Here is a 13916-nt window from a genome sequence, read left to right as displayed (position 1 = left end):
GTTGCAGTGTCTCAAAACAACTATGTAAGCAGTTGCTACCTTCCCTACATCTAGTTAAACCAGCAAACAGCCGAGGAAGATATCTCTTGAGGGCAAAATCGAAGACAAATTACTTGTTGCTCTTCTTGTCTTTTCAGTGATCATAGAATGAGTTATTTTTGACACATACGCCATGCACCTGATGTACTGTATTTTGTAATGGATTTTGCTGCTAAAAGCTGCCAACTCTGTATTGTGTTACACAGCTTCTGCACCTCACCACAGCAGGTGGAATTCTACCAGTTTCACTGTCTTCTGTATGTGCAAAATGAGTTTCGACCAATAATTTGGACAGAATAGAATTCACTTTGTCTTGGTGGGTGTTTACAGTGTCTTTGTAGCACAACACTTTTTTTGCAGTTTGAGTCCATGCTGATTTCAATTAAAAGAATTCACCTACAGAGCAGTCTTTTGGACCAGACATGAGAACATGTGCTGTTTGCACTGTGTCAGAAGCCCTTGATATCCTAGCTGTTCATACAGCAGCCCTGCAAGGTAGGGCAATCCTGCAAATAAACAGCTGAATTTCTAGATAGACAGTTGATGGAGAGTGGCTTCCCTAGAGGCTGAATTTGGATTCAAGGTGAGATTTGACTCCAGGGATGATTTTAACCACAGTGGGACTGATCCAGGCTTATAAGGGGTGTTGGTAAATTTACTCACTGTGTACCAAGTCAGAATTGCAGGGCTCAAGGGACAGAAGAGAAAAGAAAGCAATTTCTTATTTCTTGCCCTCTGGCTTTGAATTTTCTTTTCATAAGTCCTGGACATAACATCTTATGAAATGATTTATGCTATTTTAGGCTGGTCCAGCTCCATCGGGGCTAGCCTGAAGAAGAAGAGCCCTCCCTCCAGTCCATCTGCCTTGGTCCAGGCCTCAGAGGGAGAGAAGAATGCTGGACCTGATCCCCTCCCCCCCTCACCATTCCCTTCTCCTTTTGTGTCGTGTCTTTTTAGATTGTAAGCCTGAGGGCAGGGAACCGTCTATTATCTCCTCTGTTGTAAGCCGCCTGGATACCCAGTGATTGGGCAGCATATAAATAAATCCAACAGACTATGATGTCAGGTAAAATGGCTTGTAGAAGAGATAGTGTAGAGTACTGGGATAGGCAGATTAAGGGTGCTGACCTACGTAACTAATTTCTGATCTTCGGCCAGGCATTCAACAAGGAGTTGGCAACCAAAGTGGTATCTACCCCCAAGGTTCCTACAGTTTGACCTGGAGTAACTCAAATGCTTGTTTAATTGAGATTGTTGGGACATACGCTTTCTAGGGCAATTGGAAAATAAGAAACTGTCCCTTGAAAGATAAATACATACATTCTAGATCTGTCGGCTGGGACAGGTAATGATTCCTGCATGTAACTGTCCCTTATGGGTAGTTTGAATGTTTCTGACATGCTTAGATGATACCTTGCCCTTGATTGTTGGGCTTTTGGCATGCTTAAACAAATTTTCATCTTTAGTTGGCATGATGACTTCCTTAAACAACATGAATGCTTTGGGTTGGCATGATCTCTTCCCAGAACAGAGTTAATTTGAGGGGCTCAGAAAATCTACTGCTTCAGATTGCCATGGATACTTTTTGATTATTATGGTTGTTTTCCCAAGTGCTTTTGAAATGGTCAGACAACCTGTTGCCTTTGCTTGGCATGATGACTTCCCCAAAATGGAATGAATAATTCTGGTATGCTCAGAGGATCTCCTCCTTTTGTTTTTCATGGGGACTTCCCCAAAACAGTTTGAATTAAATTGGAAAGTTCGAGTGCTTGTGATGTGCTCAGGGAACTTATTGCCTAAACTACTGCTATGATTACTTTCTTGATTGTTTTGGTTAATTTTCCAAGTGCTTTTGACATGCTCAGATAATCTCTTGCCTTTGGCTAGCATAATTTCTTCCCAGGACAGAGTGAATATTTTGTGCACGCTTACATAGTCTCATCCTTTTGGTTTTTTATGAGGACTTACACTGGGCATTTTGGATGCTTTTGTTGTGCACTGCCACTGCAGAACAATTGTCTTTGGTTGTTAGGATTGCTTTCTTAAATGATATGAATATTTTGACATCCTTATATTTGACATCTTGCCTTTGGTTTTTAAGTTGTTAGGTTTTTCTTTTGGCAGCACATTCTATATAGACTGTGGTTGTCATGTGAACTGCTAACTCATATTTAGCTTTTAAAGTTTATACACACTCCCTCAGAGAAACATACTGATTTAAACAGCAGAGAATCTTAATTTCTAGGCTAGTATGTACATTTTAGGGGGTTTCAGGAACTCAGTCCATTTATTTGTGTCTGGTCTTGTTATTTCATGGTTGGTCAACAATAGAGCTTCCCCTCCACCTCCCCCCTACAACTCTATGTACAACCTCAAGAGGTTGCATTCTGTTTTCAGTCCTTTTATTTTGCAGCAATGAGGTCCAGAACCTTGCTTAAGAACAAATACATTAACCTGGAAGATTAGGTTTGTCAGTTGTATCCTAGATACTATATTCTGTGGTTGTGCAGTGAAAATCTGACCTAGTTATTTGTTAAGAGGGAAATCAGGTTTTGCACCTCCATAACTGCCCTCTAAGTGCAGTGAAATATGACCATATTGTGTTTCTTCATAATTGCTGAAGAGCCCAGGGGAGTTGCTGAATCAGGGGCGATAGCTTTTCTTTGCTCACAGTCCATTTGCTCTGACATTCTAAACACCTGTAAAGTTAGCAATCTATCAGTTTAGCTTTGACTGATCTTTGCCAACTGCTTCCTTTAAAAAGCAGCCACCACCAAACTCAACCACCATCACTGGAAGCTTTGTTTCTCCATATTAACTTTAATTAAGAAATAAAGCCCTTCATCTTAAGTCATGCCTGTCTCCTTCATCTTCCCCACCAAAGCAGTCTGCATTTGTATATGAAAGCCACAATTTGTCCTTGTGCAATGGGACCATTAAAGCTTTCTCTACCACATTTGATTTATTGCTTGCACCAGTTAAGGTGCAATAGCCTTCACAACTTCGTTTGCCTCCAAGGGAAAGGGATAAGGTCAAACAACAATGCAGAAATGGAGCCCCTTTTTCCCCTCTTAGCTAAACAATGAATCACTGCTTTGATTTTTAAGAGTGGCCAATAATGCCTTGTAATACATGGGTGACACTGCTGGTTTCTTCCAAAGGTTGCTATTAAAATGGTTGGGTGATGGCTGGCTTCCAGGTCTTCTGGCAGTGCACACAACAACACAGTATTTATATTCAGGCCTGGCAGTACTGAGTGATGAAGAGATCTTCTCCTAAGACAGAAGTAAAAGGTTTTGAGGGGAGCACAAGACTGGTGCATAACTGAGACAGAAATTGATTTGCTCTAAGACTTAATGCTATTAAAAGCTGCTGGCTTCAGGCGGCCATTTTGGCGTGAATGAAAAAGCTTTTCAAAATTATTGATAAGGAAGGATGTAACCCATCTGCAGAGAACTTGTCAACAAGTGGGAATAAAATAAACGAGGGCCTCTTTGTTCCTTCTGTGTGCAGAGGACACCAGCCTGGAGGGCGAGTTTGAAACACTGATTCAAACAGTTGCAACATTTATGAGCTTTGCTGGTAGTCTTGTTCATGCTCGCACTGTGGCATTTGAAAGCTGCACAAATGGCTAGTTTGGCTTTCAGGTAGAATAGAAACCTTGGCGGTTTAAGTGCTGAAATAGGACTCTGGGAGTTTGAATCCTGCTCAGCCTTGGAGACCCACTGGGTGACCTTGAGCAAGAGTATCAGTATAGCATAGTGGTTTGAGCATTGAAGACCTGGGAGACCAGGGTTCAAATCCCCGCTGGGTCACAAAAACCCAGAGAGCGACCTTGGGCAAGTCACACTCTCTCAGCCTCAAAGGATGGTAACAGCAAGCCCCCTCTGAAGGAACTATGATAGGGTCGCCATAAATTGGAAATAACTTGAAAGTACAAAACAACAACAAATTGTAGCAAACTGCTGCTCACTGATCTAAGCAGGAGATTTGCACACCGTCTTTTCCTCTTACACAAAGCTAAACCTACCAAAACTGGAGAATCTGCACCCCCAATCTCTTGTCTGGAAATGACCCATGAAAACTGCAGGCTCGGGAGTAGACCCTGAAATCCAGCAATCCTATTCACAGCCAACACTAATCCCCCAAACCTGTTTAAAAAGAAAAAAAAATCCCTCTCTTTCATTCTTGGAGTGATTCAGTTAGGACAACTGCTCCTGAGTAGAATGATGCTCTTGAACTTTCTCCATTATCTGTCTGACAAGGGATTGAATGCTTTGAAATGGTTTTGTAACCCTTTCTAGATGATGGAACAGCAATAATAGTTTTTCATAAGTCCTCATGGATGTCTTCCAGTTAAGTTATGATGTGTTTCCATCCAACTATGTAATGCAGCCTTTCTCAAATAGTGGGGCGGGCCCCCCAGGGGGGGCACGAGGCTCCGTAAAGGGGGGCGCGAGGCTCTGTTATGCAGAGGTGTACTTATAACAATTTTATAGACAAATGATACTATTTACAGTCGCACGGGGGGCACGAAATGTTTTCTTCTTCCTGGGGGGGGGGGCATGACAGAAAATAATTGAGAAGCACTGATGTAATGGAAACCAAGCTCACAAAGTTTCTGATCTTTTATTGTTGGGCTGGGCAACTCTGGAAGACTAGGGGGTCACATTGATTCCTTAGGGGGCTTTATAGGGTTGGACCCTCTCACCATATACCCTCTGCAAAAAAAAAAATGTATTTTGTCCTCAAATGTCCAAAAATATTTATGTTTTGAGGAAGGAGGTATGGGGGCATTGGAGAGTATCAAACGGGCATGAGATAAGGAAGGGATCGCTCTTCCTTCCTTATTCCGTACTTAGCCCCGATGGTGCAAAAGGCTTTCAAACTGCAGTGCTGATCCCATCATTAAATCCCACCATTAAACCACCATTAAAGCGGCATTGTATTAATGCAAACTTCTGTTAATACAAAATGCTGGTGAATGTTGGGTTAATGCCAGGTTAATGAGGGGATTGGCGCAACTTCATCAGAAAGCCTTTAGCCATCGCTGTCATTCACACTTCCCAGAAGGGTTAAGTGTGAATGCAGTGTGAAAGTCCTTCCCGTGACAGCAAGCAATAGAAAGTACATTTCTATACCATTTATCAGTGCACTTAAGCACTCCCTAAGAAGTTTACAAAGTGTAAGCTAATTGTCCCTAGGGTTGCCATAAGTCAGGACCTCCAAACTGGGACAAATGTAGGACAACATTTTCAAATGTAGGGCACATTTTTTAAAAAGCAGAGGACACACGAAAAAATTGGATGATTTTTTAAAAAATGTTAATATAAATGCATGTTTCTTCGGCATGATCAAAATGGAGGACATTTTGGCATTATTCCTAGACAGATGGCAGAAATGTACTTCCCTTTTCTGCCCAAACCACCCCCCTCCATTCCAAAACACACATGACACACATTTGGGCATTGAACATGGTTTTATTTAACATTGCCTCTTGCATATTTCAGAGGCATATTGAATAACCAAACCCCTTGGGTTTAACACTTAGCATGGTTTAACATGGCTATGCATATTGAACATGTCAAGGTGGTTTAACAAGAAGTGCATTTGCCGTTTCAGGTTTCTTGCACCAACTATACTTCTCAGAAGTGTGTACTTGGTCAAGGGACTTTGGTTTTTCTTCACTGCGCATGAGTTTGTAAAAATCAGAGCAAATTACATTGCCCATGCCTCAGAGGCTTGCTGATATCAATATCACCACCACCATCATCACTATCATTGTCAAAACAAGGGAGACTCGTTAGCATTCAAAGCACCAAAAACACAGAAAAGACACTTTGGAAAGTCACACTATCTCGGCTTCAAAAACACTGAGCACAGGCCTTAGAAGCCGGCTGATATCAATATCACCATCTTCATCATCATCACTATCATTATTAAAAGTGATGAAGGCCTTGAGTTCTGGTCCCCACAGCACACTCCAGCTCCCAGAATTCCACAGCCTTGAGCTATAAAAGAGTCAGGACTTGGGTTCCGGTCCCAACAGCACACTCCAGCTCCCAGAATTCCACAGCCTTGAGCTATCAAAGAGTCAGGGCTTGGGTTCTGGTCCCCACAGCACACTCCAGCTCCCAGAATTCCACAGCCTTGAGTCAGAAAAGAGTTAAAGCATTGCCAGCCAAACTGGGTTATTTATCCAGTGTGGATGCAGCGCGATGGAGCCACTCCTGTCCCTCCCTCCCTCCTGGGCTCCCTTTTGCCTGGTGCCTCCCCCTCAGCCCCCCCCCCCCCCATGGCCCCCACGAGTCCTGGCTTCCCTCTTGTTGGGAAATGCAGGCCTGGCCAAGGAGGAAGTTGGGCACACAACAACAACAACAGCAGCAGCAGAGGCGGAAGTGGGGAGGAGGAGAAAAAAGAAAGGAAGGAGAAAGAAGGAAAGGAGGAGAAAAAAGAAGAATAGGAAAAAAAGATAAAAAGAGGAGGGGGAAGAGGAAGAGGAGAAGAAAAAGAATAGGAGGAGGAGAAAGAACAAGAGAAAGAGGGGGAAAACGAAGAGGAGGAGGAAGAAAAGAAAGAACAAGAGAAAGGGGGCAAAAAAAGAAGAGGAAGTACCTTGCCGGTAAAGCTCTCTCCATGCGGTTTGCACGGGGAGGAAAGAGAAGCTCCTCCTCTTGAGGCTGGCTGGCCAATGGGAGAGTGGAACTGGAACAGCCCTGCCCCCTGCTAGCTTTCACAGGCTCCTGCAGCAGGGGCGGGCTGTCCAGCTATTAGCCAGCCAGCCTGAAGAGCAGGAGCTCCTGCTCAGCCCTGCGCGCGCCCACACAAGAGCGCACAGGGCAGCCCAGGGCGCAAAATGGAAGCGCTGGAGGGCTGCAAAGGCCGCAGCTGGAGCAGCTGCAAGAGTGGCCACGTTGGTGGCAGACTGGCAGTCGGCAGCAATAGCTGCAGAGCGGCTGTAGCTGCTGCTATTGCGGCGGTACCCACAACGGCGGCGGCAGGGACCAACTCAACCTGGGGCAAACCCGGGGGAGGGGCAAAAATGGGACGGTACTGTCCCAGGGGCAAAAAAAGGGAATGTCCCACCCCCAGGCGGGATATGGCATCCCTAATTGTCCCCAACAATATGGGTATTCATTTTAGCGAACTTCTCAGAAGGATGCAAGCCTGAGTCAAGCTTGAGCCCTTTTGCTGGTATTAGAGTGAGTGGCTGCAGTACAGGCATTTAACCATTGCACCACCAGGGCTCTTCCTGCTCAGGAAGGACAGAACAGGGACAGGATATCCCTTTTGTGATAATCTCTATCTTCTGTGTGTTTTGGAGCCTTTCTTGGCCATTTTGGCCCCAGGAGAGGCCTCTTTTAGCAACAGGAAATGATCAGAAGTTTGCTTCCTTTTCTTCTTTTTTTTAAAAAAGACTTTTCCCAGGTTTGAATTGGTCCAGGGCCTGGGGCCCTCAAACATGGTGGAAATGCCCCCATGCTTCCTGGAGAGCATTTGGGGGCAAACTATTTTTTGATATCTTTTGCAAAATGATTTTGATCCCTGGTTGGGCTCCAAATCTGGAGTAAAACAATGACAAAAGGCAGAATGCACAAGCTTTTGTTTTTTTTTTTTTCCTTTCCTTTCCTTTCCTTTTTTTTTTTTTTTTTTGGGGGGGGGGGGAGATAATGTTTTGACCCCTGGATATCACTGGAGTTACAAAAATGGCCCTAGGGTTCACATGTAGCCAACAGGCCATACTTTGTCACACAATGGCCTGTTACAGACTGCCAAAATAAAGCTGCTTCGGGTCTCCTTGGAGGCATGCTATTTAAATGATGCATGGGTCCTAAGAGTCCGGCGCTCGCGCCAAAGCCACACTCCATTCCTAAGCACTGGAGTGCAGCTTTGGTGCAGCTTCCGGATTCTTTGGATGCATGCATCATTTAAACAGCATACCTCCAAAGAGACCCGAAGCAGCTTTATTTTGGCAGTCTGTAACAGGCCAATGAACTGAAGCTGCTTTGGAACTTGCATTGGCAGGTCTGTTTTCTTTCTTTTTAAAAGTTTTTCACTAAATAAGACCTGATTTTAAAAGGATACCTAACTTTGGGATCATTTTGGATTAAATCCAAACCCTCCTTTAAAATAAACGCTGCCCCAGATTTTGTGGTGCATCCTGTTGTTTGCTAGAGTAGAAACCATTCAGCATTTACTGACTGCTGACTAATCTGCAGCCTTTTCCTTGCTTCTCTATAGTTATTCTATAAAATTGTAGAGTTGGGAAGTACCACAAGGGTTATCTGATCCAGCCCCCAGCCATGCAGGAATAGATAACCAAAGGACTCCTGCACCATGGCCCTCTAACATCTTTTTAAAGACATTCAAAGTCTACCACCCTCTGAGGCAGTATTTTCCACTATCAAACAGATCTTATAGTCAAGATATTTTTCTAATTGTTTGGATGGACTCTTTTTTCTTTTAATTTGAATCCACTGGTTCACATTCTAGTCTTTGGGGCAGCAGAAAACAAGCTCGCTCCAACGTCTACATTTCTTCAGGTATTTAAAGATGACTGTCATCATTTTCTATGACCTATGGTACTTAAAACCAGGCGGGCTGCTCTGTTTTTCTAACTGTATGTGGTTTGAAAACTATGTTTTAAGACATTGATTTAATCTATTTTTTAAAATAATCTTTTAATCTTTTTATCTATTTATAATTATTATGTTCAGTAATGATGCGTATCACCTCAGGGACACCTGACAATCTGAGATCTGCAACGAATCAATCAATAAATAAAGGTTTTTGTTTCCGGGCACAGTACAAGGTGTTGGTTATGACCTTTAAAGTCCTACAGGATTTGGGCCCAACCTATTTGTGGGATCGCCTCCTTCCATATAATCCACCCTGCACACTCAGGTCCTCTGGGACCTTTGTTTTTCTTCCAATAAATTCTTGACATTCAGTGACTACTATGAATGCACAGTCCTCATTGGGCTGGGATTTCTTTTTTAAAAAGATTTTCATGTTGATTTGATTTATTTTTCACCCCTCTCACAAGATTAGGATTCAAGGCAGCTTACAGCAAGGTTACTTTTAAACGGTACAGAGAAAATGAGAGAGAGAAAATTAACACATTTCCATTCCTCATCTTTTGAGGGGTTTTTTTCTTTCATTGTACTTCTTTAAATCTGTGATTTCCCCCAAGCTTGTCTCTTGTTGCTAGGTGGTCCTATTTGGTCCACAAGTTGTCTGTACTCAGGGAGTGAGTTCAGCATTAGTAGGAGTGATGATGATGATGTTCCAGAGTCATGGAGCAGCACTTAAAATAGGTTCCAGGGCTGAACTGTGGCCAACCTTGGATCACACTGAGCTGGTCGGCAATGAGACAAAGCTGTGTAAGGAAGGTAGGTTTTCTTCCTTCTTCCCCTGGCAGAACTTTCTGTTCTTGTGTAGCACTCTAGAGGGCACCCAAAGGCATTTGTTTAGGTATTCACAACTACAAAACATTTGTAACTGTGGTAGCAGAACTTGCTGGGTTGAGAAGTGGTCAGCTGGAAGGAACACATTACATCTGCCAGTAACACCCAGAAGATGTGGAAGACGAAAACCAGATGGCTCACCCAGGGCAGGACAATATCTTATATAAATGAAGGCTTAGAATAAGAGTTAGTGGTTTTCAAGCACTTGAGTTCAGCCATTACAAATTTCATGGAGGGCATCACTTGCTGTGGCTATCATCATTTGGACATATCGTGAGAAGACATGACTCTGCCATGGAAAAGACAATAATGCTTAGTAAATAAAATGCAACAGGAAAAGAGAGAGATCACACAACTGATGGATTCAGTCAAAGAATCCACAATGCTATTTGAAAAACCCAAGCAGGGCAGCTGATGAATGTGACAGAGCCTCTCTCCAGACTGGCCCTGCAATGTTAAACCCCTGGGTTCCTGTTACTCACCTTGCCTATTTTCCCTTCAAGGTCCCTCCATGGATTGGATACTTGTTCATAGGTAGCAATGGGATTTCTATTTTCCAGGGAATTTCTGAAATAAGCCATTGGGGAAGCTCTATTGGTGAATGCCTTTTCCGCCCCAAGATCTTTTGTCAAGAGTGATGCTATATCATGATCTAGCATATCTGTTGGGGTCTCTTTGGAACAGGTAGTGATCACTGGGAGGAGCTCTGTAACAGTCATGATTCCACCTCCACAGTGATCCAATTCAGGGTGACTTTGGAGAATTGTTGGCTCAGCCATGTGTTGGATGCATCCACTATTTTTGGCATCTCGGAGCAGAATGTTCTCTAATCTCTTCCAGTATATGAACTGTGACATCATTCTAAGGCAGGAAGTAAAGTTGCATTAGGTTCCCAGGTGGTGCAATCCAAGAAGCATCTCTGGACCCTGACTGAGTTGGCAAAGGAAAAAGCAAAATGCAGTATTAACAGCATTTTGGCAGTTGCATAGAGGATAGCTGCCCATTGTTCTGGGAACTTATTGAGAAAATCTATATATATCTTCTAGGGTGGAGATGGAAGTATGTCTCTGATTTTAGTCCAGGGAGTAAATGTGTGTTGCAAAAGGTGAGTGGGGGGAGGGGGAATAATAGGGTAAGCACTGCAGGCTGGGAAGTATAGTCTACAAAAGTAATCTTTTAAAACTTTGGGGAAATTATTTCAAGATACTGATCTCACAGTCAGGATTGTGTGGAGGTTTTCCTACGTGCTCTGAGCAATGATTTTGAAAGAAACTCCCGACACATACACACAACATCGGACATTCACATCCACTTTCAAATAAAGCTATCAAGATCTGAAGAGGAAGGAGAATAAACCATGTAAATGGAAGAAAGCGTGTAAAAAGCATGACACATTTATTTTTGATAGTTTTATTTTGGGCAGTTTGAATATTCTTCTTGTAATTTTGTTAGAAGTGTTTAGCATATTTGTTATTTGGGGAGGAAGGGCTTTTTAAAAAACAAATGTACATGTTTATTTCAGTTTGCTTGTGCAGAATATAAACAAGATTTGTCCATAACACCTTTGCTGTGTTTCTCTGAGCAGGACTTGATAAAATCTCAACCTCATTTTGTATCAGTAATTTTGCCAGCTGCAGCAAGAAGAAAACCCTTGCTTTGGAGAAGAGGTCTCTTGCCAGACAGCAAATAAACAAATTGACTGTCAGACTGGCTGTGTAGAGCTGTTTGTTTTTTGCAAAAACATTCTGAAATATAGGACAAAGATGGTTGATCTGTCACACAAAGTATTCTGTTTTTGTTAGACAAAAAAAAATCAGATTTTTATTATGACCATACATATTTGTGGGCCCATGTTGATTTTTTACTCCTAATCAATGTACAAACACATGTGCATGACTGGAAAGAATGGCCCATCCCAAGATAATTTCTTTTCTTTGTTTCCCTTGAACTGAATTCAAAATTAATTTGATGTGCCTTTGATGTCTTGTGATTGGGCTTTGTGGTGCATTTTCTCTCCCTCTCTTCCTCTCTCACCAGCTTGTCAGGGTAACAGTTATGGACAAGATTGCAGTCAGAAATGCAACTGTAAGAATGGAGCACTCTGTGATCATGTCAGTGGAGCCTGCATATGTCCAGCAGGATGGAGAGGACCGGTCTGTCAGGAAGGTACAGAATGAATTTTACATTTGGATCAACTTTTTCCAAAGTGTAAATGAGGCAGTCAACCTGTGTCTGCACCAGAGTAAGATTTCAGTGGCTAAGGTGTTGGAGGGATTCTGGTCGTTTAGTCAAAAGAAGTATCTTTCTAGGCTCCAATTTGGATTATATCCCTTCAAATTGCAGGTAGAGATCATATGGTTGTATACACATCCCCTTTTGAAAATATCCTTTGCAAATAAAAGTAGGGCCCCATTAATACATAGCAAAACAAGTTGGTGGAGATGTAATAGAATGATAGAATGATGGAGCTGAAAGGGGCAGAAAAGGCTGTCAAGTCCAATCCCTGCTATGCAGGAATATACATGGGATGCCCATCCAACCTCTCTTTAAAGATCTCCAAAGACAGAGTCCTCTCCCAGCCCTCCAGTAGTCTATTTCACTGTTGAACAGTTCTTATAGTAAATAAGTTCTTCCAAATGTTTAGATGAAATTGCTTTTCTACACTGGCCAGAATGCTCCAGGCCACTCCCAGAGTATTCTGGCCCTGGAACTGACCTGGATTCCCCAAATTACCTCCACACTCCGTAGCAGTGCCAGGTGGCTGTCTATACATGCTTCCCTGTTGTGTCATCCAGTGTTGCCACTACAGGTGCAAGTTGCACCCTTTGAGATCAGAATGAGGCACCCAGTATCAACCATATGGTTGGGTGCCCCTTTGTGACCTCAGAGTGGCAAAGTGGGGAACACATGTATAGACAGCTGCCCAGCATCTCTACAGAGTACTCTGGGTTTTTCTATAAAATCCAGAGCAAAAGCTAAGTTTCTAAAAACCAATTTAATGGGGGGATAGGGGGGATTCAGTGTGAAACTGGCCTTATGTCATGAAGACATGCCACACTCACGTAGGAAATATGGTACTGCATCATGAAGACAGCTCACCATGAGGATCATTTTATTTGATCCATGTAGGTGAGCCCTAGGACTCTGAAAGACTAATATCTGAATCCCTTCTCAACCCCACTCTCTCAGCATAAAAGGGCGGGAATTGCAAAGCCCCTCTGAATAAATCTTGCACACAAAAAACCCTGTGATAGGTCATAAACTGGAATCAAATTGGATGGTCCTAGGAACAGTGAATGGTTTAGTCAAGGTTTTATTCTGATTTTGCAATAGACCTCAAGAAGACTGCAAAATGGGAGAGGGGGATCCAGGTATATTAACCGGTCATATGCATGCCAATTTGTTTATTTTTCTAATAAATTATTTTACTGTTTTAAGTGTTGGTTGACATACAAACAAGTTGAGAACACTTGCACACACATATATGGAACGTGAAACCAAATAAACCCATAATCATGTTTAATACAGAACGTAATGATTATATGTGGTATGCCATGCTTAGCATGTACTATTGAGTTAAAGGTATTATAAACTGCTGTCTAGGGGTTTATTTTCCTTTTTTGGGTTGGCTACCAAAGGGGCATTCACGTTTTGTCTTGATATTCACAGAATGTGAATAATATGTTCTAGAATATAACTCCCCAAGCTTCATAGAATCAAATTGATGATAAATAATCCTCCCCTGCATTGTTTACTCATGATATGGTTTATTTTTGGCTTCAGCTTCATGTGAAAAAAACTGTATACCCTTACTGAGGTATATATTGTTTTTAAAAGGTTTCTGCCTTTCTGCTAACAAAGAGGGAGAAAAAACACTTAAGATGGCTATGACCATAGGAGCGTACACCCAAAACTTCCTTCCAAAAATATGTCAGAGACAAACTGAAGGACAGTGACCACTCACCTATACTTTGTAAAGATTAAATCATATGTTCAGCTCTTCCATTATTTTTTTAAAAAAATAATAATAGCAGAGATGTCTTCCACAGTGTCTGGATATCTGCAGAAAATTTGAGCAGACTATGGAACTAGGCATACTAAGAAATGTTTTATATTAAGGAAGCTTCCTTTCTGTCCATATGATTTCTCCTCTTTAAATATGTAAGAAATAGACCAAAAACATATAATTGGACATCACTTACTCAATATGTAAGAAGATGCCCAACTTGAAATATGTTTTGACTCAGAAACACTGATTCTTCATGTAATCAGCAGAAATAGTGGGGTAGACAGCTTTTTCCCTTGCACTGACTGGATATATATCTTGAGATGTCAAAAGATGGTTGGTTTACTTATAAAGAAGCCTGACGCAGATGTGACATCATCCTCAGGGACCCATAGAGAACACCC

General features: G+C 42.3%; 1 protein-coding gene across 1 annotated transcript in view; it reads left to right on the top strand.

Moving 5' to 3' along the window:
- Positions 1-13916, top strand: part of LOC149318034 (uncharacterized) — a 99331-nt gene that overhangs the window by 45595 nt on the left and 39820 nt on the right. The window contains exon 15 of the mRNA XM_089508897.1: positions 11544-11672. Coding sequence (XP_089365023.1) covers positions 11544-11672 — 129 coding nt within the window. The remainder of the gene's footprint in view (positions 1-11543; positions 11673-13916) is intronic.

The sequence above is a fragment of the Sceloporus occidentalis genome, unplaced genomic scaffold (assembly GCF_023333645.1).
Source record: "Sceloporus occidentalis isolate IW3139 unplaced genomic scaffold, rSceOcc1.0.p SCAF_2, whole genome shotgun sequence".
NCBI classification, from domain to species: domain Eukaryota; kingdom Metazoa; phylum Chordata; class Lepidosauria; order Squamata; family Phrynosomatidae; genus Sceloporus; species Sceloporus occidentalis.
This window is presented reverse-complemented; position numbering and strand designations above follow the sequence as displayed.